The sequence below is a fragment of the Nannobrachium achirus genome (assembly GCF_963921795.1).
Source record: "Nannobrachium achirus genome assembly, chromosome: 1".
Classification (NCBI taxonomy): domain Eukaryota; kingdom Metazoa; phylum Chordata; class Actinopteri; order Myctophiformes; family Myctophidae; genus Nannobrachium; species Nannobrachium achirus.
In genome coordinates this window covers 1,433,204-1,458,869 of record NC_137810.1, presented here as the reverse complement: position 1 = coordinate 1,458,869, position 25,666 = coordinate 1,433,204, and the positions used below count along the sequence as shown (strand labels likewise).

Sequence of the window (25,666 nt, the reverse complement as noted above, 5' to 3'; positions counted from 1 at the left end):
ACGAAGCCCAAACGAGTTACGAGGCCCCCCTGGGTCCACGAAGCCCCAAGCGGCGCGAAGGCCAGCGGACCTTGGTCCTGCTCTTCGCCCCCGAGCGCCGCAGGCGCGAGTGGCCGCGAAGAGCGGGCCAGGGCCGCGCGGCCGCGGAGCGCCGCGCGAGTTACGAAGCCGTGGTGAATGCAATCGTTATATTTATGCCCAGGCCGTAAGGCCTGGGCAAGCGCACGTTAAACGCCCTGTCCAAGTGACTACAATGGAGCTAATGGCTAGGCTAGGCTAGGCTAGGCTAGGCTAGGCTAGGCTAGGCTAGGCTAGGCTAGTAAATAAAGAGTAAACACTTCCGGTCTGCGGCGAGTTCAAAGCGTGACGTAACTCTCTTATCCAGTGGCTGACGTCGCCATCTGGTGGTGATTAGTGTGTGGTGAACGTCAAAACGAGTGCTCCTTGACAACTTTTACTGGTTTCTTGAACATACTGTAACATATATATATATATATATATATATATATATATTAGGGTTGTACAGTAACCTGTATCAGAGTTCTTGGCACAGATCTCACTCAGCCGGTCTCCAGGGCTCTTGTCGGGGGTGTTGAGGACGTGGGGGCGGAGCAGAGACTTGAGGGTGGAGCTTATGGCGATGAGGAGGAGCTTAGCGTGGAAGTCACAGGCCCTGGCCGCCGTGGCGGGAGAGAGCTTACAGAGAGACGCCTTCACCGCTACGATGCGCGTAGAGAGGACCTGGTACACACACACACACACACACACACACACACACACACACACACACACACACACACACACACACACACACACACACACACACACACACACACACACACACACACACACACACACACACACACACACACACACACACCTTTAAAACATTGTTCCTTCCATCTTCAAACGCTTATCCGGAATCGGGTAGCGGGGGTAACAGTTCCAACTGAGACCTCCAGATTTCCTTATCCTGAGCAACTTCCTCCACTCCCTCAGGGAGTATACCGAGGCGTTCCCAGGCCAGTTTGGAGATTGATTGATTGATTGATTGAAGGCTTTATTAGAAGTTTGCATAGGAAAATGTACAGATTCATGACGGTACAGTTCACTGGTACAAGGTCTACTAAAAGGAGATCCATGAAAAGACTAAGCTTATTTCAACAGGAAACCATTTAAGTATCTCATATAACATTGAATGACAGACAAATAGAACACAGTACTATGCAGTAGATATGTAAAGAAAAAGGGGAAAAAAAAAGAAAAGAAAACAGTAAATCTAAACAAACAGTAAGTATATACAAGGAATATACAGTAAATCTAAACAAACAGTCAGTATATACAAGGAATATACAAGTATACAAGTATATACAAGGAAGGGGCAGGGAGGGTAGGGTTGGGCTAGGTTTTTTACCAGTTGCGAACGGCTGCTGCCTGCAAGTGGTTTTTCAGGGCATTTTTAAAGGATGCTAGTGATCCACACTCCTTTATGGCCTTCGGTAAGGCATTCCACATTTTTGTGGTATAGCAGAAGAACGAGTTCGACCCTTTCTTTGAGTTGACTCTGGGTTGAACGTGATCTGTGGCACTGCCTCTGGTGTTGTAATTATGGACATCCTTAACGTTTATAAAGTATTTTGACAGGTACTTGGGTATCATAGTGGTGTGGTGTATCTTGTACACCAGGCCCATTGCAAGTTGCTGTACTCTGTCATCTACTCTGAGCCACCCCACTCTTAACTGGTGAGTAGCGGTGAGGTGAGTCTGATAGGGAAGGTTAAGCAGGACCCTAATTAGTTTATTTTGGGCTGTTTGGAGTTTAGTTTTAAGGGCTTGTGGGGCGTCACGATACCATACGTGGACTCCGTAGTCAAAGAGGGGCTGGATTATTGCACCAGCTATGGTCTTCAGTGTGCTGAAGTTGACCATTGGGGCGATCCTCTGTAGGAAACGAGTTCGTTGGTTGATTTTTTTTATTACTTTTGAAGTCATCTTTTCGCTGGAAAGATTAGCTTCAAGGATACATCCTAAGTAAGAGATTTCGTTTTTTCGTGTTATGACCTTGTCACCCACTTTGATTGTGAAGTCATCTACCTTTTTGAGGTTATGATTTGATCCAAAGAGGATGGACTCTGTTTTTCCCAGGTGAATTGATAATTTGTTGTCGTTAAGCCATGTGCAGATCTTACTCAGTTCAGAGTTAAGTGTCTTTTCAACCTGCAAGTGGTCCTTGCCCGAGACTAGGAGAGCCGAGTCATCCGCGAACAGGAACAGGTTGCAGTCGCAAGCAGATGCCATGTCGTTCACGTATATTAGGAACAACAGAGGTCCCAGTATGCTACCTTGAGGAACACCACAGCTTACTGGGAGGGGGGGGGACAGGGTTCCGTTAATCTCCACCACCTGTTCCCTCCCCACCAGGTAAGATTGCATCCAGCTATAATCCTTCCATCTGGTCTTTGGTCTGCCACGGGGTCTCCTCCCAGTGGGACGTGCATCGAGGACCTTCCTAGGAAGGCGCTCGGGGGGCATCCGTACTAGATGCCCCAACCACCTAAGCTGACTCCTTTCCAAGTGTAGGAGCAGCGGTTCTACTCCAAGTCTCTCTCGGGTGACTGAACCTTATTGTGCATTATTATTTTATGCTTTAGCTATTGAAAAATAGCACATATATAAAGCTCACAGCGTGTCACCGAGTGCTGCGCTTGCGAGCTTGTAGATCTGCTATTTTTAAAAGAATCTTGAAAATGTTAATCTTTTTTACCCAATTCTATAAGTGTCTTCTAAATCCTTCTAAGGTTTTTAGAAACAAAAATATATGTTTCTATGTCAGTGGTGCTCAAACGTTTTCATCTGAAGGACCCCCAAAATGATATGTATTTGGCCACAGACACCCATCTCAACATATGTTGTTCCAGGGACCCCCCAGAAGCAACATTTGAGTTAGAAATGTTCACTTTAAAAAAACATATATTCAAAGATTTGAACACATTTTCATGACTTTTCAAAAATAGCAGATCTACAAGATCTATGGACCATGGCAGCATGTATAGAAGGTTCTATATGTGGATCTAGAAGGTTCTAGAAGGTATAGAAGGTCTATAGAAGGTTCTAGAAGGTATAGAAGGTCTATAGAAGGTTCTAGAAGGTTCTAGAAGGTATAATAACCTGTTGTAGAGCTTGGTTCTGTCTCATATACTCTTCATGGAGTTTCTCCACCAGGTTGTGGACCATGGCAGGGTCTATAGAAGGTTCTAGAAGGTATAGAAGGTCTATAGAAGGTATATAAGGTATAATAACCTGTTGTAGAGCCTGGTTCTGTCTCATATACTCTTCATGGAGTTTCTCCACCAGGTTGTGGACCATGGCAGGGTCTATAGAAGGTTCTAGAAGGTATAGAAGGTCTATAGAAGGTATATAAGGTATAATAACCTGTTGTAGAGCCTGGTTCTGTCTCATGTACTCTTCATGGAGCTTCTCTACCAGGTTGTGCACCATGGCAGGGTCTATAGAAGGTTCTAGAAGGTTCTAGAAGGTATAGATGGTCTATAGAAGGTCTATAGAAGGTATAGAAGGTCTATAGAAGGTATAGAAGGTATATTAACCTGTTGTAGAGCTTGGTTCTGTCTCATATACTCCTCATGGAGCTTCTCTACCAGGTTGTGCACCATGGCAGGGTCTATAGAAGGTTCTAGAAGGTTCTAGAAGGTATAGATGGTCTATAGAAGGTTCTAGAAGGTATAGAAGGTCTATAGAAGGTATATAAGGTATAATAACCTGTTGTAGAGCCTGGTTCTGTCTCATATACTCTTCATGGAGTTTCTCCACCAGGTTGTGGACCATGGCAGGGTCTATAGAAGGTTCTAGAAGGTATAGAAGGTCTATAGAAGGTATATAAGGTATAATAACCTGTTGTAGAGCCTGGTTCTGTCTCATGTACTCTTCATGGAGTTTCTCCACCAGGTTGTGCACCATGGCAGGGTCTATAGAAGGTTCTAGAAGGTATAGAAGGTATAATAACCTGTTGTAGAGCCTGGTTCTGTCTCATATACTCTTCATGGAGCTTCTCCACCAGGTTATGGACCATGGCAGGGTCTATAGAAGGTTCTAGAAGGTATAGAAGGTCTATAGAAGGTATAGAAGGTATAATAACCTGTTGTAGAGCCTGGTTCTGTCTCATATACTCTTCATGGAGTTTCTCCACCAGGTTGTGCACCATGGCAGGGTCTATAGAAGGTTCTAGAAGGTATAGAAGGTTCTAGAAGGTATAGAAGGTCTATAGAAGGTATATAAGGTATAATAACCTGTTGTAGAGCCTGGTTCTGTCTCATGTACTCTTCATGGAGTTTCTCCACCAGGTTATGGACCATGGCAGGGTCTATAGAAGGTTCTAGAAGGTATAGAAGGTCTATAGAAGGTCTATAGAAGGTTCTAGAAGGTTCTAGAAGGTATAATAACCTGTTGTAAGGCCTGGTTCTGTCTCATGTACTCTTCATGGAGTTTCTCCACCAGGTTATGGACCATGGCAGGCTGGACGTGCAGCAGGACATCCCACCAGTCGTAGCCGGTCACCATGCAGTACTCCAGCAGGAACAGCAGGTGGCGCAGCGTGGTGTTCATGTCCAGCATCTGACCCATGGAGGGAGACACACGGACCATGTGCAGCTGTGGAGGAGACAGGGAGAGGGCGCTAGTGAGTCATGTCCTCTACAGCATAGCTCAGGGGTAGAGAAACCGTTATTAGAGCACGAAGGGTTCCCAGTTCTAATCCGGGCTCCCCCTGAGTTAAAAGAGTCCTGGGGCAAGACTCTGAACCCCACATTGCTCCTGGTGAGCAGGTTGGTGCCTTGCATGGTTTCCTCCGCCATCGGTGTATGAATGTGTGTGTGAATGGGTGAATGTAATGCACAATCTATGTAAAGCGCCTTGGATAAAAGCGCTTTATAAATGCACCATTTACCATTTACCAGTGTTTTTGTCGCTGAACACAGGAGCATATGAATAAAAAATCAAATTCTATTTGGCTTTGAAGTTGCACAAGACGATAGATATGACAAAAGACATAACTATACAAAGGAATGACTGGCATATTTAATAACTTTATTCTTTCTACATTTATAGTGGAAAGTAGCCAATCTACAAGCTCACAACGCATTGCGAGTGTAGACATACTGTGTTGCGATTTGCGTGATTTTAGGGCAAAATCTGTAGGAGCAGTGTCCAAAAATGTGTTTAAAAAAATCGGCCTGAAGGTGGTGCTATATGGGACAGATCCATGTTGATGAGATGAGTGTAGACATACTGTGTACCGATTTGCGTGATTTTAGGGCAAAAATTGTAGGAGCAGTGTCCAAAAATGTGTTTTGCAAGAATCGGCCTCATGGTGGCGCTAGAAGAGGGCCATGTGAGGCAAGGAGTGTGTGTGCAAAATTTGGCATGGATCGGGGCAACGGTTGCGGAGATATGAGCAGTGCAAAAGTGTGACGTGTGACTGACAGACTGACTGACTGACTGACTGACTGACTGACTGACGGACTGACAGCCGGTGGAGGTTTGGATAGTATAGGAGTGCAAGTAACTGCGACCTGACGGTCGCAACAATTACAATTTACAATTTAGGCATTTAGCAGACGCTTTTAATCCAAAGCGACTTACAATAATGGTTTCTAAAACCCCAAAAAGCTATCTTCATGTACAGTATGAGGGAAGGGGAGTGTTACAGTAGTGCTATGGGTTGGTACAGTATGAGGGAAGGGGAGTGTTACAGTAGTGCTATGGGTACAGTATGAGGGAAGGGGAGTGTTACAGTAGTGCTATGGGTACAGTATGAGGGAAGGGGAGTGTTACAGTAGTGCTATGGGTACAGTATGAGGGAAGGGGAGTGTTGTAGTGCTATGGGTACAGTATGAGGGAAGGGGAGTGTTACAGTAGTGCTATGGGTACAGTATGAGGGAAGGGGAGTGTTACAGTAGTGCTATGGGTACAGTATGAGGGAAGGGGAGTGTTACAGTAGTGCTATGGGTACAGTATGAGGGAAGGGGAGTGTTACAGTAGTGCTATGGGTACAGTATGAGGGAAGGGGAGTGTTACAGTAGTGCTATGGGTACAGTATGAGGGAAGGGGAGTGTTACAGTAGTGCTATGGGTACAGTATGAGGGAAGGGGAGTGTTACAGTAGTGCTATGGGTACAGTATGAGGGAAGGGGAGTGTTACAGTAGTGCTATGGGTACAGTATGAGGGAAGGGGAGTGTTACAGTAGTGCTATGGGTACAGTATGAGGGAAGGGGAGTGTTACAGTAGTGCTATGGGTACAGTATGAGGGAAGGGGAGTGTTACAGTAGTGCTATGGGTACAGTATGAGGGAAGGGGAGTGTTACAGTAGTGCTATGGGTTGCTCATGAGTAGAGCTACTGTCATTAGAACAAAGAGGGTTCCCCAAGGGATCTGACCTATAGTATAGTGTGTATATATATATGTATATATTAGGGAGGTACCTTCACATGGCTGTCCACTCCAGCCAGGGCCAGTGAGGTCCAGCTGAACTGCAGTAGTATAGTGTATATATATATATATATATATTAGGGAGGTCCAGCTGAACTGCAGTAGTATAGTGTATATATATGTATATATTAGGGTGGTACAGACCTTCCCATGGCTGTCCACCCCAGCCAGGGCCAGTGACGTCCAGCTGTATAGTATGTATATGTATACAGTAGGTATATATGTATATATTAGGGAGGTTACCTTCCCGTGGCTGTCCACCCCAGCCAGAGCCAGTGAGGTCCAGCTGAACTGCAGTAGTATAGTGTATATATGTATATATTAGGGAGGTACCTTGCCGTGACTGTCCACTCCAGCCAGGGCCAGTGACGTCCAGCTGTATAGTATGTATATGTATACAGTAGGTATATATGTATATATTAGGGAGGTTACCTTCCCATGGCTGTCCACCCCAGCCAGGGCCAGGGACGTCCAGCTGAACTGCAGGGCTTTGAAGTGGACGGAGGGAGCGGACGTCCTCTGGCGTTTGATTGACGGCTCCTCCCCCGGGCGCTGGGCCCCGCCCACAGAGGAGGCGGAGCCGTAGAACACGCCCATGGTGTGGAGAGAGAGACGATGCAAGATCTGTATGCTGCCGTCATGGAACGCTAGGGCCAGACCTGAGAGAAGGACAGTTTGTAGATCTGATATTTACTAGAGCCAAACCTGAGAGACACACAGTTTGTAGATCTGTTATTTACTAGAGCCAGACCTGAGACAGACAGTTTGTAGATCTGTTATTTACTAGAGCCAGACCTGAGACAGACAGTTTGTAGATCTGTTATTTACTAGAGCCAGACCTGAGACAGACAGTTTGTAGATCTGTTATTTACTAGAGCCAGACCTGAGACAGACAGTTTGTAGATCTGTTATTTACTAGAGCCAGACCTGAGACAGACAGTTTGTAGATCTGTTATTTACTAGAGCCAGACCTGAGACAGACAGTTTGTAGATCTGTTATTTACTACAGCCAGGCCTGAGAGACAGGGAGCTTGTAGATCTGTTATTTTGAACAGCCAATATTTTCCAGGTCAAAGACATGGAATAATTTTATACTTTGGCTATTGAAAAATAGCAGATATACAAGCTCACAGCGCAACACGGAGCACATTGGACATGCAGCTCGTTTTGTGTTAGTAATGACAGCAGTGGCAGCTTGTAAAACTAACTTTTTAGGGCTCTCTAGCTCGGACACAGAACGGAGAGACATGTCCGTCCATGCAGTGATCTTGAGTAACAACTGAACTAGGAAATCTGACACCTCATTATCAAAACTAGCACAGGACACAGGAGCAGCCAATGACAGTGTGACATTAACTCACCCACCGCTATTTTTAAGACCCTTCTGAGGGTCCACACCGCCAGGATTTTGCCTACCTTTAACGTGGGCGCGCGCGCGAATCCATTGCGCGATGGTTCACCGATTGCATTCACAATACGATCCAGGCACGGTAAGCAACAAAGCACTACAGCCTTCCATCGCTCAAAGCGAAACCGACGGAGCGCCACGCTGGTGTTGCACAACATTAAACCGGATGACATTTCGGCAGACAGGATACAGGCGTCGTTGTCCCGCCCCCCCATTTCCGTTCTGGAACATCCAGATCCGTTTTTTGTGAATAGGGCGGGTCCACAGAGCGCTATGGACGGCGAATCGGCGATCATACTTTTTTGTTTTATAGTTATTAAAGCTAATTGATAGCTCGTCATATTCGTCATAAGCAGAGTGGACCCATAACTATAGCTCGTCAAACTCGTCCAATGTAGTGGATGAGTTAAAGGCCCACTTCACCTCTGGGACAACCAGATCTTATTTTATTATTGTTTGGGACACGATCAACGAGGGGTGGGCAATATGGAAAAATACAATATCATGATATTTTCCCAAGCTGTATCACGATACACGATTTTATCACGATTCTTTTTTCACGTTGGTTTTTATGGTTATTTTTCAAGTTACTTGACAAAACTAGACTCTCTTGGTTCCTTTTGGGAGGTCTAAATTGAACTTTAAAAGTATGTAACTCTGACAGTATAGAAATGGAATGGTTTCATTTGTATACTGTCAGAGTTAAGTGGAGCCCTTGACATTTTAAAGTTTGAGAACTGATGATTTAGACCAAAATGCAGGTTTAAACTCAATTCTGCAATGAATCTCTGTGTTAACGATTGAACAGGATTTTTTATAAGGCTCCCTCAATTGTATCACGATACATAGGATATATCTGAAAAGGCATATCGTATCACCATATCACCAACCCCTACGATCAACACAATCCTTTCTTTCTTTTTTGTGTTCAATCCGTGTTTTGAGATATTTTGGTATTTCAGCATTACTAGTGATGCATTTTGCATCACTAGTCATAGATTCCAAGGAATCGATCCTCAACGATTCTCAACATGAAACGGTTCTCGATTCCTCTCCCTACTACCTGATAACACTACCTCTACTGTTAATAATCATGCTAATCGATTATTCAGTCAATCAATCAATAAATCATCCTCTCCTCACCCAGGCCAGGGCAGAACTTGGTGTCTGACGCCACCTTCAGGTCAGTGTTGGAAATGGAGATGGGCAGTTTGGGCAGCGCCACGGCACTGACCCTCTCAAGGTCGTTAGTGGCTGACAGGATCCTCCACTTCAGGATGGTAGGCTGCTTTTCTCCTACTGGAGAGAGAGAGAGAGAGAGAGAGAGAGAGAGAGAGAGAGAGAGAGAGAGAGAGAGAGAGAGAGAGAGAGAGAGAGAGAGAAACACTTTAAATGTATATTCAGTGATTGTATTTCATTCAAATACAAATATAATTGGTACATTTTCCATTCATTCTCCTCACTAGAATGTGTGCTGACCATATAAGGACTTCCACCATGGCCCGTGTTACGAGCATAGCTAGATTCGGTTTTCAGAGGTGGCCAGCCAGTCCTCGACCAATCAGGGTAGAGTATGGCCATAGTTATGTTATGATGTTTAGTTATGATGGTCAAAATAAAAGTTTTGAGAACCACAGTTGCTCTGAATTAAGAACTTCTGCTAAATGCCTAGATTGTAAACTACTGAACTCATAAAATGCCACAGTCTGGTAGTAAATCAGTATCATACATATCCTGAAGCTGGAGACGTAGGACTAGCGATATTCAGTGATTGGGTCTAATGATCAAAACCAGAACATTATAATGGTGTAAAAAATCTATAAAAAACGAAACATTTCCATGCTGCCGTTTTGTACGTTTTTTTATAAAGGAAAAAAATCTGCTTTAAGTGGGATGTGAGGGGTCTAACTAAGGGTTTTTAATTATTCTGAATCAATTGCAACCATTTGTTTTGTATGAAAAACATTCCTTGGGCTAAAAACGGACCCCAAAAGACTGTGAAAACTGATGACTCATCAGTAAACCATAGTTTTTTTGGCCGTTTTGTTGTATCATGACATGATTCTTACCAACAGGGTATAGGTATATTAGGGCGTTAACGACTTGTGATTTTTGCAAGTCGACTCGACTCAGTAAAAAGTTGAGTTGAAGTCGACTTTATCGTTTGATGACGTCATCACATCGCACACGACCCCCCCAATTATTTGGGGGGTCCCCAGATGATTAACTTAATGTGCTACATTGTTTTCTCACTCAACAGTAAACAAACCAACATAAAGTTTAAGTGTATAGAGGGTATCTGCATATTTATAAAGTGACAATTTAAGGACTTTTTAACACCTCTAAAATGACAAATTAAACATTGCCCAAATTGTCAAATATTAGAGGCAGAAATTGTGAAAATAGCAGATCTACATGCTCACAACACCTCGTAACAATCTATTTTCACAATAGATTTTTTTCTTTTCTTTTTTCTTTTTTACTTCTCTGGTGGCAGTCGACTTGTGTAATGAAGTCGACTGAGTCGACTTTTTCGTTAATGCCCTGATAGGTATACAGTGGGTTAGGGGTAGGAGGGTTATAATGTGATTGACATGTGTTCTTACCAACAGGAGAGGTTATGGGTAGGGGGTCTGGGTATTGGTTATGGGGGTTAGGGGTAGGAGGGTTAGGGGTAGGGGGGTAGGAGGGTTATAATGTGATTGACAGGTGTTCTTACCAACAGGAGAGCGGTGTTGGAAGATGTTGTTAACAGGAAGTCCCTCCTTCCTCAGTGACCAGCATTCTACTATACTTCCTGTCTGACTGGAGGCGCACAGCAACACCTGGACAACAACACACACATATTAACACAACACATTAACACAGCAACACCTGGACAACAACACACACATATTAACACAACACATTAACACAGCAACACCTGGACAACAACACACACATATTAACACAACACATTAACACAGCAACACCTGGACAACAACACACACATATTAACACAACACATTAACACAGCAACACCTGGACAACAACACACACATATTAACACAACACATTAACACAGCAACACCTGGACAACAACACACACATATTAACACAACACATTAACACAGCAACACCTGGACAACAACACACACATATTAACACAACACATTAACACAGCAACACCTGGACAACAACACACACATATTAACACAACACAACACAGCAACACCTGGACAACAACAACACATACATGATCATGTGTTAATATTGATTGTAACTTTATAGATCAGGGGTTGACACTAAGGTCTCAGAGGGCAAGTACAGGTCATGTTCTACTTGCCCAAAGGTCATGCCCACTTGCCCGAAAAGTAAATCGAATCATCCATTATAAAATGATAGGTAAAATGTATTTTACCAATTTAATACTTATTTTGTTTTACTTTCTGGGGCTGTGCGATAAAATTAATTTTGAATCCAAATTCCTACATAGCTAGGATTAATTAATATGACTATGGGTTCACACCTATTTTATATATTTAAAGGGATATTCCACTTTCAACAGGGAGCAGTGGAAGGGCCTCTCTCCACATACAAACCCATTGTAACTTCAAACTTCATTTTAACCATGATAGATTCATTAAAAACACACATTATTTTTTCTGTTGACTCATACTACCCTCCTAATACGTGAGCAGGCCGTGTTTTTTAGATAACTTTTTTCATTCATTTTTTATATTATTTGGAAAAATGGAAAAAATGAAATACAACAAAATAATTATTAAAAATAAATGAAAAAGGTTATCGAAAAGACAGCCTGCTCACATATTAGGAGGGTAGTATGAGTCAACAGAAAAAATAATGGGTGTTTTTAATTAATCTATCATGGTTAAAATAAAGTTTGAAGTTACAATGGGTGTGTGTGGGGAGAGGCCCTGGGCCTGGAGGGCCTGGTAACATTTACATCAAATATCTAAATATTGAATCAAGCAACTTAAAAACTGTTCAGGGTGTTCATAAAAGCCTGATTAGACAATAAAATTACCAAAAGCACCCCTGGACTGCCGTGACGGCAGTCCAGGGGTGCCTCGAGATCATTTGATAATATTTGGAATTTATTTGGACACTTAAAAAATATTTAGTATCATTTTAAACTTGAAGTACAAAGTTATTTTCAGTCAGTTCTAACCAAAATGGCTGTTATCTCAACGTTTTCCTCGCAACATAATCACTAGAATATTGTCACTGTCGGGCAGAAACCTCGTATCTCCAAGTTTCAAATGTGTACGTCTTTTGGTAAAGCAAAGCCCTGCTTCATCATACAAGACTGTCGCACAAAACTAGTGAAAACAGCCGAGCTTGTAGATCTGCTGTTTTCACTAGTTTAGTACATTTTATAGATGATAAATACAAAAGGAACGGTTTTGGACATACAAGGTTTCCACCCGACAACGACGATATGCTATAAATATAAGGTGCTGGGAGTGAATATTATAATGTAGGGGTGCCTCGGATTTAAAAAAATATATATTTATGGGGTGACCTGAGATAAAAAAGGCTTGTGAACCCCTGCTATAGGTGTAGTGTTAGGATAGGGTTATAGATTAGGGGGTAACAGCAAATACCTGGTTAAGAAGTGTAGGTGTGTAACAGCATGGTACTTGTCTCTCCTCAGAGGGTCAGTGGTATAGGGGTAGTGTTAGGGTAGGGGTATAGATTAGGGGTAGGGTTAGGGTAGAGGTAGGTAGGGTAGTTACCTGTTCACTGTTCTCTCTGGTTAAGAAGTGTAGGTGTGTAACAGCATGGTACTTGTCTCTCCTCAGAGGATCAGGGTTATGTTAGGTTAGGTTAGGGGGTAGGGTAGAGGTAGGTATAGGGTAGTTACCTGCTCAGAGTTCTCTCTGGTTAAGAAGTGTAACAGCATGGTACTTGTCTCGTCTCAGAGGATCAGGGGTACAGGGTTAGTGTTAGGGTAGGGGTATAGATTAGAGGTTAGGGTTAACAGTACCTGTTCAGAGTTCTCTCTGGTCAGAAAGTGTAGATGGGTAACAGCATGGTACTTGTCTCTCCTCAGAGGATCAGTGGTACATCTCATGAACAGAGAGGGGAGGAGCTCTGTGTCGATGCGACACTTCTCATTCACCACACTGACGATCACCTACACACACACAGAGACACGCACACACACACACACACACACACACACACACACACACACACACACACACACACACACACACACACACACACACACACAGAGTGTAGTATTAGTGTCAAACATGTCTGATAACAACACACTAAAGATTAAAACGAGAACATATTTAAACATGGCTTAAACCTAAAATAGCAGATCTACAAGCTCACAGGTAGATCTGCTGTCTTTGAAAAATCATGGAAATGTGATGTACTGTGTACATCTGTGAATGCATACAGTATGTTAACTTAAGCCAACATTTGTAACGTAAATCTCTCTTTCTCTTGGTCCCTGCAACATGTTCTGAGATGGGGGTCCCTGCAACAACATGTTCTGAGATGGGGGTCCCTACAACAACATGTTCTGAGATGGGGGTCCCTGCAACATGTTCTGAGATGGGGGTCCCTACAACAACATGTTCTGAGATGGGGGTCCCTACAACAACATGTTCTGAGATGGGGGTCCCTGCAACAACATGTTCTGAGATGGGGGTCCCTACAACAACATGTTCTGAGATGGGGGTCCCTACAACATGTTCTGAGATGGGGGTCCCTACAACAACATGTTCTGAGATGGGGGTCCCTACAACAACATGTTCTGAGATGGGGGTCCCTACAACATGTTCTGAGATGGGGGTCCCTACAACAACATGTTCTGAGATGGGGGTCCCTACAACAACATGTTCTGAGATGGGGGTCCCTACAACAACATGTTCTGAGATGGGGGTCCCTACAACAACATGTTCTGAGATGGGGGTCCCTACAACAACATGTTCTGAGATGGGGGTCCCTACAACAACATGTTCTGAGATGGGGGTCCCTGCAACAACATGTTCTGAGATGGGGGTCCCTACAACAACATGTTCTGAGATGGGGGTCCCTGCAACAACATGTTCTGAGATGGGGGTCCCTGCAACAACATGTTCTGAGATGGGGGTCCCTACAACAACATGTTCTGAGATGGGGGTCCCTGCAACAACATGTTCTGAGATGGGGGTCCCTACAACAACATGTTCTGAGATGGGGGTCCCTACAACAACATGTTCTGAGATGGGGGTCCCTGCAACAACATGTTCTGAGATGGGGGTCCCTACAACAACATGTTCTGAGATGGGGGTCCCTGCAACACCATGTTCTGAGATGGGGGTCCCTACAACAACATGTTCTGAGATGGGGGTCCCTGCAACAACATGTTCTGAGATGGGGGTCCCTACAACAACATGTTCTGAGATGGGGGTCCCTACAACAACATGTTCTGAGATGGGGGTCCCTACAACAACATGTTCTGAGATGGGGGTCCCTACAACAACATGTTCTGAGATGGGGGTCCCTACAACAACATGTTCTGAGATGGGGGTCCCTGCAACAACATGTTCTGAGATGGGGGTCCCTGCAACAACATGTTCTGAGATGGGGGTCCCTACAACAACATGTTCTGAGATGGGGGTCCCTGCAACAACATGTTCTGAGATGGGGGTCCCTACAACAACATGTTCTGAGATGGGGGTCCCTACAACAACATGTTCTGAGATGGGGGTCCCTGCAACAACATGTTCTGAGATGGGGGTCCCTGCAACAACATGTTCTGAGATGGGGGTCCCTGCAACACCATGTTCTGAGATGGGGGTCCCTACAACAACATGTTCTGAGATGGGGGTCCCTGCAACAACATGTTCTGAGATGGGGGTCCCTACAACAACATGTTCTGAGATGGGGGTCCCTACAACAACATGTTCTGAGATGGGGGTCCCTACAACAACATGTTCTGAGATGGGGGTCCCTACAACAACATGTTCTGAGATGGGGGTCCCTACAACAACATGTTCTGAGATGGGGGTCCCTGCAACAACATGTTCTGAGATGGGGGTCCCTGCAACAACATGTTCTGAGATGGGGGTCCCTACAACAACATGTTCTGAGATGGGGGTCCCTGCAACAACATGTTCTGAGATGGGGGTCCCTACAACAACATGTTCTGAGATGGGGGTCCCTACAACAACATGTTCTGAGATGGGGGTCCCTGCAACAACATGTTCTGAGATGGGGGTCCCTGCAACAACATGTTCTGAGATGGGGGTCCCTGCAACACCATGTTCTGAGATGGGGGTCCCTACAACAACATGTTCTGAGATGGGGGTCCCTGCAACAACATGTTCTGAGATGGGGGTCCCTACAACAACATGTTCTGAGATGGGGGTCCCTGCAACAACATGTTCTGAGATGGGGGTCCCTGCAACACCATGTTCTGAGATGGGGGTCCCTACAACAACATGTTCTGAGATGGGGGTCCCTACAACAACATGTTCTGAGATGGGGGTCCCTGCAACAACATGTTCTGAGATGGGGGTCCCTGCAACAACATGTTCTGAGATGGGGGTCCCTGCAACACCATGTTCTGAGATGGGGGTCCCTACAACAACATGTTCTGAGATGGGGGTCCCTGCAACAACATGTTCTGAGATGGGGGTCCCTACAACAACATGTTCTGAGATGGGGGTCCCTACAACAACATGTTCTGAGATGGGGGTCCCTGCAACAACATGTTCTGAGATGGGGGTCCCTACAACAACATGTTCTGAGATGGGGGTCCCTACAACAACATGTTCTGAGATGGGGGTCCCTGCAACATGTTCTGAGATGGGGGTCCCTGCAACAACATGTTCTGAGATGGGGGTCCCTACAACAACATGTTCTGAGATGGGGGTCCCTGCAACATGTTCTGAGATGGGGGTCCCTGCAACATGTTCTGAGATGGGGGTCCCTACAACAACATGTTCTGAGATGGGGGTCCCTACAACATGTTCTGAGATGGGGGTCCCTACAACAACATGTTCTGAGATGGGGGTCCCTGCAACAACATGTTCTGAGATGGGGGTCCCTACAACAACATGTTCTGAGATGGGGGTCCCTGCAACATGTTCTGAGATGGGGGTCCCTACAACAACATGTTCTGAGATGGGGGTCCCTGCAACATGTTCTGAGATGGGGGTCCCTGCAACATGTTCTGAGATGGGGGTCCCTACAACAACATGTTCTGAGATGGGGGTCCCTACAACAACATGTTCTGAGATGGGGGTCCCTACAACATGTTCTGAGATGGGGGTCCCTGCAACATGTTCTGAGATGGGGGTCCCTGCAACATGTTCTGAGATGGGGGTCCCTGCAACAACATGTTCTGAGATGGGGGTCCCTACAACAACATGTTCTGAGATGGGGGTCCCTACAACATGTTCTGAGATGGGGGTCCCTACAACAACATGTTCTGAGATGGGGGTCCCTACAACAACATGTTCTGAGATGGGGGTCCCTACAACAACATGTTCTGAGATGGGGGTCCCTGCAACAACATGTTCTGAGATGGGGGTCCCTGGTCACATACATATGATTCTAGGGGGTCCGTGGTCACATACATATGATTCTAGGAGGGGTCCCTGGTCACATACATATGATTCTAGGGGGTCCGTGGTCACATACATATGATTCTGGGGGTCCCTGGTCACATACATATGATTCTAGGGGGTCAGTGGTCACATACATATGATTCTAGGGGGTCCATGGTCACATACATATGATTCTAGGAGGGGTCCCTGGTCACATACATATGATTCTGGGGGTCCTTGACATGAACAGATTAGAGAACCGCTGATGAGAGAAACCTAATGTTTTAAATGTATAGAATGGTGTCAGGTCTAACTGGGTTAATGAACTGAACTATTATAGTACAGTAATATTCATATAGAGGTCTAACTGGGTTAATGAACTGAACTATTATAGTACAGTAATATTCATATAGAGGTCTAACTGGGTTAATGAACTGAACTATTATAGTACAGTAATATTCATATAGAGGTCTAACTGGGTTAATGAACTGAACTATTATAGTACAGTAATATTCATATAGAGGTCTAACTGGGTTAATGAACTGAACTATTATAGTACAGTAATATTCATATAGAGGTCTAACTGGGTTAATGAACTGAACTATTATAGTACAGTAATATTCATATAGAGGTCTAACTGGGTTAATGAACTGAACTATTATAGTACAGTAATATTCATATAGAGGTCTAACTGGGTTAAAGGGATATTTCACTTTCAAAAAAACTATTGGTAATTTTATCATCTAATTTTATGAACACCCTGAACAGTTTTTAATTTGCTTGATTCAACTTTGATGATGGAGAGCGCCGCTATATTTTCACATGCAATCCAGAGGGCCACAATGAATATAATGTCAAAAATAGCTAAAATCTCAGATCTACAAGCTGTGCCGCGTGTCGCAGTGCGACACGTTTTGAGCTTGTAGATCTGCCATTTTTGCTATTTTTAAATTGAAATCCTTACTTGTATTTTTTTAGCTATTGGAAATGGCTGAAGTGGCTCTACATCATACATGGTTAACAGGGGGCCCGGGGGCCACTTAATGGTTAATATCAGAATACTGATATATTATTGATTTCAGCTGTTACATTTCCAAACATGCAAACATAACCCACTTTAATTACTTCAGTCTATATTAATAGCTTAATGACTGGTACTAGTCTTTTTTATGTCTAATGTATTTGTTTTGAAGTTCATAAGATCTTAAAAATGTTTCATTATTGATTTCAGCTGAAGATCTTATCTTAAAATATAAGTAAAGCTAGCCTTACACCTAACAACTTTGGTAAGATTGTGGACAGATTTGGAAAAGATTTCTTAAAGACTACCCCTCACACTATAAGATTTGAAAAAGACTCCCCAAAGACTGTAGGATGATTTTTCAAAGATTTCAGTTGTTAGATGTGTATGCCTCTAAAGATTCCCTTTTAATTGCTGAAATATGCCTATTATATGTTCCTAAATAAATTATAATATTATTATAAAGCATTAGGCTAACCATACATGAAAATAGCCGATCTACAAGCTCAGTCACAGCGCGTCGCATCACAGTATTGCAGCATTGATACTTTTACTTGATTACTTTTTACATCACTGCACAGTGCACACACACACACCGAGCTCCGCCTTCCTCCCCCAGCCCTCTCCTCTCTAGTTTTCTCCTCTCAGCCGGCGCAGATCAATCCTATCAACTTATTATCAACGTTGAATGTTTGGAATAATGGAAACGCGGAGAAATAAAGGGCTGTCGTAGTAGCCGCACCAACAACGACCAGGCTGGCAGCTCAGGCAGCGTCTTTTGGGGAATGAATGGCTTGGCTTTTGGCTTGTTCTGTTTTGGTTGTAGGCTAGGCTACGTCATTGTATTCATTCAGACTCAGCCCCGATTTGTGAAAATATTAAACCAGTTTGATATTCTCGTAACAGAATCTGGCTCTCAAGTTGGGGTAAAAATCGAGTCGGACCACTACCTCACATTTAACGACTGAGTCACGGGAGTGCGCCGCAAATAGCCCCGATTTTATTACGACTGAGAAATCTTTTCAAAGTTGTTAGATGTAAGAGGGCCTTAAGGATTTCAATTTAAAAATAGCAAAAATAGCAGATCTGACACCATTCAGAGGTGTCAGATCTAACTGGGTTAATGAAATCCTTTATTATTTTTTAGCTATTGGAATCCTGAAAAGAAACATTTTTGTTTAATTTCAAATGCATTTATATGTTCTTATGTTCATAAACTTCATAAACTTCAATACAAATACATTAGGCATAAAAAAGACTAGTACCAGCCATTAAGCTATTAATATAGACTGAAGTAATTAAAGTGGGACATGTTTGCATGTTTGAAAATGTAACAGCTGAAATCAATAATATATCAGTATTCTGATATTAACCTGTGGGCCGCATTAAGTGAAGGTGGGGGCCACATGTGGTCCCCGGGCCGCCAGTTGACCATGTATGATATAGAGGGTATGTGCGTGACATCATCATCATACCCAGAAGCAACGCAGGAACGCCTACTGAGTGGCAAACACTACTTTCCTAGCCTGAAACCAGACCAATCCACCTGGGCACAACAACCTGCCCTTGGTGAATATGGGTCTGGGGATGCTCAATGGTGAATCCATTTCCTCTCCCCCAAAGTTTGGGTCCAAAAAAAAAAAACAATCAGGGCCCAGCATTGGTCTGGTCTAAACAATCATGTCCAGAGACATTTTTTTAACCCAACATTTTTTTAACCCAACTCTTCTCACGAGTCCAGACTAATTCCGATACGCAGTGAGGAATTAGTATGAGCAACGCCAGGCTACTACTTTCTGGTCTTGACAGCCCATACATCCACACAGAAAACTACTTTCTGGCCTTGACAGCCCATACATCCACACAGAAAACTACTTTCTGGTCTTGACAGCCCATACATCCACACAGAAAACTACTTTCTGGTCTTGACAGCCCATACATCCAAACAGAAAACTACTTTCTGGTCTTGACAGCCCAAACATCCAAACAGAAAACTACTTTCTGGTCTTGACAGCCCATACATCCACACAGAAAACTACTTTCTGGTCTTGACAGCCCATACATCCACACAGAAAACTACTTTCTGGTCTTGACAGCCCATACATCCAAACAGAAAACTACTTTCTGGCCTTGACAGCCCATACATCCAAACAGAAAACTACTTTCTGGCCTTGACAGCCCATACATCCAAACAGAAAACTACTTTCTGGTCTTGACAGCCCATACATCCAAACAGAAAACTACTTTCTGGTCTTGACAGCCCATACATCCAAACAGAAAACTACTTTCTGGTCTTGACAGCCCAAACATCCACACAGAAAACTACTTTCTGGTCTTGACAGCCCATACATCCACACAGAAAACTACTTTCTGGTCTTGACAGCCCATACATCCACACAGAAAACTACTTTCTGGTCTTGACAGCCCATACATCCAAACAGAAAACTACTTTCTGGCCTTGACAGCCCATACATCCAAACAGAAAACTACTTTCTGGCCTTGACAGCCCATACATCCAAACAGAAAACTACTTTCTGGTCTTGACAGCCCATACATCCAAACAGAAAACTACTTTCTGGTCTTGACAGCCCATACATCCAAACAGAAAACTACTTTCTGGCCTTGACAGCCCATACATCCAAACAGAAAACTACTTTCTGGTCTTGACAGCCCAAACATCCAAACAGAAAACTACTTTCTGGTCTTGACAGCCCATACATCCACACAGAAAACTACTTTCTGGTCTTGACAGCCCATACATCCACACAGAAAACTACTTTCTGGCCTTGACAGCCCATACATCCACACAGAAAACTACTTTCTGGTCTTGACAGCCCATACATCCACACAGAAAACTACTTTCTGGTCTTGACAGCCCATACATCCACACAGAAAACTACTTTCTGGTCTTGACAGCCCAAACATCCAAACAGAAAACTACTTTCTGGTCTTGACAGCCCATACATCCACACAGAAAACTACTTTCTGGTCTTGACAGCCCATACATCCACACAGAAAACTACTTTCTGGTCTTGACAGCCCATACATCCACACAGAAAACTACTTTCTGGCCTTGACAGCCCATACATCCACACAGAAAACTACTTTCTGGTCTTGACAGCCCATACATCCAAACAGAAAACTACTTTCTGGTCTTGACAGCCCAAACATCCAAACAGAAAACTACTTTCTGGTCTTGACAGCCCATACATCCACACAGAAAACTACTTTCTGGTCTTGACAGCCCATACATCCACACAGAAAACTACTTTCTGGTCTTGACAGCCCATACATCCAAACAGAAAACTACTTTCTGGCCTTGACAGCCCATACATCCAAACAGAAAACTACTTTCTGGCCTTGACAGCCCATACATCCAAACAGAAAACTACTTTCTGGTCTTGACAGCCCATACATCCAAACAGAAAACTACTTTCTGGTCTTGACAGCCCATACATCCACACAGAAAACTACTTTCTGGCCTTGACAGCCCATACATCCAAACAGAAAACTACTTTCTGGTCTTGACAGCCCATACATCCAAACAGAAAACTACTTTCTGGTCTCGACAGCCCATACATCCACACAGAAAACTACTTTCTGGCCTTGACAGCCCATACATCCAAACAGAAAACTACTTTCTGGTCTTGACAGCCCATACATCCAAACAGAAAACTACTTTCTGGTCTTGACAGCCCATACATCCAAACAGAAAACTACTTTCTGGCCTTGACAGCCCATACATCCACACAGAAAACTACTTTCTGGTCTTGACAGCCCATACATCCAAACAGAAAACTACTTTCTGGCCTTGACAGCCCATACATCCACACAGAAAACTACTTTCTGGTCTTGACAGCCCATACATCCACACAGAACTGTCCTATCTGATTGCATTAAACGATGTTAAACAATGTTAAACTAATTTTGTCACTCGATTTGCCATTCACTTTCCTATATTCTATTGTATAAATAGTGTTACCTTATAAAACTGGTCATTACAGTAATATTGATATTATTAAATAGTGTTACCTTATAGACAGTGGTGTGATATGGATTTTTGAAGTGGTGGCCCTCTAAATTCATGACGTCACATGCACTCGCACGTGCACGCATGACTGCCGCTCGGTGCTAATACTGTATAACACAACATTTTTTATATAATTATATTTCTTATTATTTATTTACATTGTTAATTTGTTGTTTTTATTTTAGTTTCAATTAATGTATTTTCCTTTAGGTTTTATATAAAATAACTTTACATAGACTTTATAGACTCACCCACACACAGTAAAGTCTGCTAGCTCCTTTCAGAACCTCTACCGAGTCCCTCTGCTATGAAACTCATGACATGAAGAGTGAGGAGCTGCATAGCGGAGGGAGAGGTTCTGAAAGGAGCTACAGAACTGGACATTACAGTAACATTGATATTGTATATTCTATTGCCTTATAGAACAGGGTTAGGTTTAGGGTTAGGTTTAGGTTTAGGGTTAAGTTTAGGTTTAGGGTTAGGTTACCTTATAGAACTGTACAGGGGTAGGGTAGGGTTAGGGCTAGGTTTAGGTTTAGGTTTAGGTTTAGTGTACCTTATAGAACTGTACAGGGGAGGAGGAGCTTCCATCGGTGGCTGCTACAACGATGTTCCCTCCGCTAGTGAAGGCGATGTCGGCCATGGCAACACGACCTCTGAGACGACACAGACTCTCACTGGCTGAGAGGAGCTGACCGTTGGGTTTCAATAAGGATACAGTAACCAGACCACTGACTGTTACCCCGACCCAACCCTCCATGGGTTTACCTGGAATATAAACATATATATTATATTAATAATATACAGTAACCAGTCCACTTACTGTAACCCCTACCCAGCCTTCCATGGGTTTACCTGGAATATAAATATATATATTATATTATAATACAGTAACCAGACCGCTTAATGTTACTCCTACCCAGCCCTCCATGGGTTTACCTGGAATATACAATATATATATATATATATTAAACTATTATACGTTGGTCCCCAGGAATTCCCTGTGAACAGCCCCGTTGGGATGGCCATTTGGTCATTTTTGCACTTTTTGGCGGGGGCGTCAGGGGGTCCCTGGAGCTCCGGGGGGGTCCTGGAGGTTGTGGTTTGGCAGGCAAGGAGTGTGTGTGCAAAGTTTGGCATGGATAGGGGCAACGATGGCAGAGATATGAGCAGGGGAAAAGTGTGACGTGACGTGACAGAGAGACAGACGGACTGACTGACAGCTGGTGGAGGTTTTGATAGTAACTATCTTTTGATAGTAAAAGTCTCAAATTTGGTAAACAAGGCATCCATCTATATAATGCTGCGCTCATAAACCCAGCAGCATTTGGGAAGCATTTGGGAAGCCTTCATTACGCGCCGCCTATTTATTCAATCATAACTATGTTGTTACAGTATGTGGTTCACTTGAAGACAAAATCCATCCTCCACAAAAACAAACAAAAAAAAACAGTCGTCTTGAAAAGGGCACTGATAATAAATCTGCAACAATATCATCACTTGGGACGTTACAGTAACTCCAGCTTCTGCTGCACAAGATTCAAGTTTCTTGTTGCTTTAGCGTAGGTGAGTGTGATTGTAAACTCCATTGTTCCAAGTCCCGGAAAAGACGTGCTGTGATTGGCCAGTAGTTGAGGCACTTTGAGTGGTGGTTGAGCCGTGGGGCTTAAAGAGTACTCTAGTCTAGACCTCTGTAAGAATACGCAAATTGACACAGCTCGAAATATGATTGGTTGATCAAACTGACAATCCACACCAAGGCTGGTATTATGTGTAACGATCAGAGAATGATAGAATACAACTGATGATAATCTGCCCAGAGACTCAGTAGGAAAAAAACAATCTGATTGGCTGTAAATCTTTCCCAGCACAAAAACACTCCCAATGCACAGGGTGGAAACGTGCAGTTTAACAGATTAGCAATACAAACAATTTTAATTCATTTAATAAATAAATAAGGTCATCACGCCCCACCCACTCCTTCTTACCTCCAAATAAGGTCAGAGACGGAGAGAATTTCACCCTGGAAAACTTCTCCCCGAAGTTGGTGGAACCAGACTGGAAAAAACAGTTTACAACAGTTTACAACAGTTAGCAACAATTTACAACAGTTTACAGCAGTTAATCTAAATAACTGATATCATCCGTTAGACAACAGGTACTGACGAAGCAATCTGATTGGTGGAGGTAGCTATCGACCTGTGATGATAACAAGCATTGGTCTAATCAAATGTAAACACATTCTATTGAATATCTCAATGAAATGGAGTTTATGTGTGGTTATGTTTAAGGGTAACTTTTGTATAAATGCAATATTACACTGCAGAGGGTTGTGCTTTACAGTGATTATCGGCACGCCAGCCTATGGAAGCATAAACCTGACGTAATTAAAACGAAATGGCAAATGCGAAAATGAAATTGAAATAACAGAATTGCTTTTTAATTTTCAGGAAATGCACGCATTTTTTGAGACAAAAATGAATGTAAAATGCAATGGCGTTTACATTTTCCATGTACAGGTGCTCATTCTATGACTAAATTATAATTATAAATAAAAGATCATTTCAATTTTAATTTTAAAAAGATTACCGCTAATTTGTTGACAATATTAAAATGAAAATGCAATTTTGAAAATGAAAATGAAATAGAGAAATGCTTTTTAATCTTCAGACAATGAAAGCATTCTTTGAGACAAAAATGAATGTAAAATGCAATAGCATTTCCATTTAATAAAAGGTCATTTGATTTAACATTTTCAATAAAGGCCACGCTAAATAATTGACAATATTAAAATGAAAAAGCTACTTTGAAAATGTAATTTAAATAAGGGTAATGCTTTTTATTTTTAAGCTAATAGATGCATCTTTTGAGACACAAATGAATGTATAATTCAATAGCATTTACATTTCATATCCATGTGTGCTCATTCTATGACAGATTGTAAAAGCAAATGCAAATCCCATTTGCGATTTCATTTTCCAATTGTAGCTGCTGAAAACATGACAGAATTCAAATGGTTTGGCTAAAGTGATGGCGCAGGAAAGTGACGTCATAGGAGTAAACCTTCAACACAGTAGGTGGCAGACAGAGACAGTGTAAAAAAAAGAAAAAGGTGGCAGACAGTGTACACACGTGCAGGACTGGCCGAGCTTCACTCAAGCTCACAACGCTCCCCCCCCCCCCCCCCCCCCCCCCCCCGCGACAACGACGCCGCGACCCCCCCCCCCCCCCCCCTTAATGGGGTTAACTGCTCTGCCTCATTGGTGGAAAAAGTAGCCTACTCACATCTTGTAGCCTACTTAAGTAAAAGTATTAATACTGCAATGTAGATGTACTCCGTTATAAAAGTCTGGAATTCAATATGTACTTGAGTAAAAGTATGAAAGTATTTGATTATTTGGCATTAAAATGTACTTAAAGTAGCAAAAGTAAAAGTACAAAATGTTTTAAAAAAGCCGATCTACAAGCTCACAACGCGTCGCATCGCGACGCTTTGTGAGCTTGTAGATCATAGAATAGGGCTAAAGTGCATTTATGTAGGCTATGTTTTATGATATAATGATGTATATCTGCAAAGTAACTAACTAAAGTTTTCAAATAAATGTAGTGGAGTAAAAGTACAATATTTGGAACCGAGATGAAGTGGAGTAGAAGTAAAAGTATTGAAAACTGGAAATACTCAAGTTAAGTACAAATACCTCATAACTGTACTTAAGTACAGTACTTAAGTAAATGTACTTAGTTACTTTACACCACTGCTCTGCCAAGTTGATATTCCATAGTTGTTGAGCTGGGCAGGGATAAATTAAATCACATGATGTGGAAAAATGTTTGATTCTTACTTGCAATGTATCAGATCAGATCCTTCTACTATGACCATTGGATCTCCACTGGGTGAGTGTCTGTCTGTCAGTGAGTGAGTGCAGTCACGCGCGTCATGCGCCACCTACTGTACGGTTGGGTATGTCAAGGTTATAAGCAGGCAGCGTTGAAGGATTACTCCTGTGACGTCACTTTCCTGCGCCATCACTTTAGCCAAAGGACCATTTGAATTCTGTCAGGTTATGAGCGGCTACAATTTGAAAATGAAATAGCAATGTGGTTTGCGTTTGCTTTTACAATCTGTCATAGATTGAGCACACATGGAGATG

At 43.0% G+C, this 25,666-nt stretch overlaps 1 protein-coding gene across 1 annotated transcript in view; it reads right to left on the bottom strand.

Moving 5' to 3' along the window:
- med16 (mediator complex subunit 16) overlaps positions 1-25,666 on the bottom strand; it is a 67,136-nt gene that overhangs the window by 24,358 nt on the left and 17,112 nt on the right. The window contains exons 5-12 of the mRNA XM_080734382.1: positions 23,504-23,573; positions 22,072-22,283; positions 12,900-13,049; positions 10,629-10,734; positions 9,053-9,208; positions 6,934-7,160; positions 4,459-4,665; positions 531-741 (exon numbers count right to left, since the gene is read on the bottom strand). Of these exons, the coding sequence (XP_080590508.1) occupies positions 531-741; positions 4,459-4,665; positions 6,934-7,160; positions 9,053-9,208; positions 10,629-10,734; positions 12,900-13,049; positions 22,072-22,283; positions 23,504-23,573 (1,339 nt within the window). The remainder of the gene's footprint in view (positions 1-530; positions 742-4,458; positions 4,666-6,933; positions 7,161-9,052; positions 9,209-10,628; positions 10,735-12,899; positions 13,050-22,071; positions 22,284-23,503; positions 23,574-25,666) is intronic.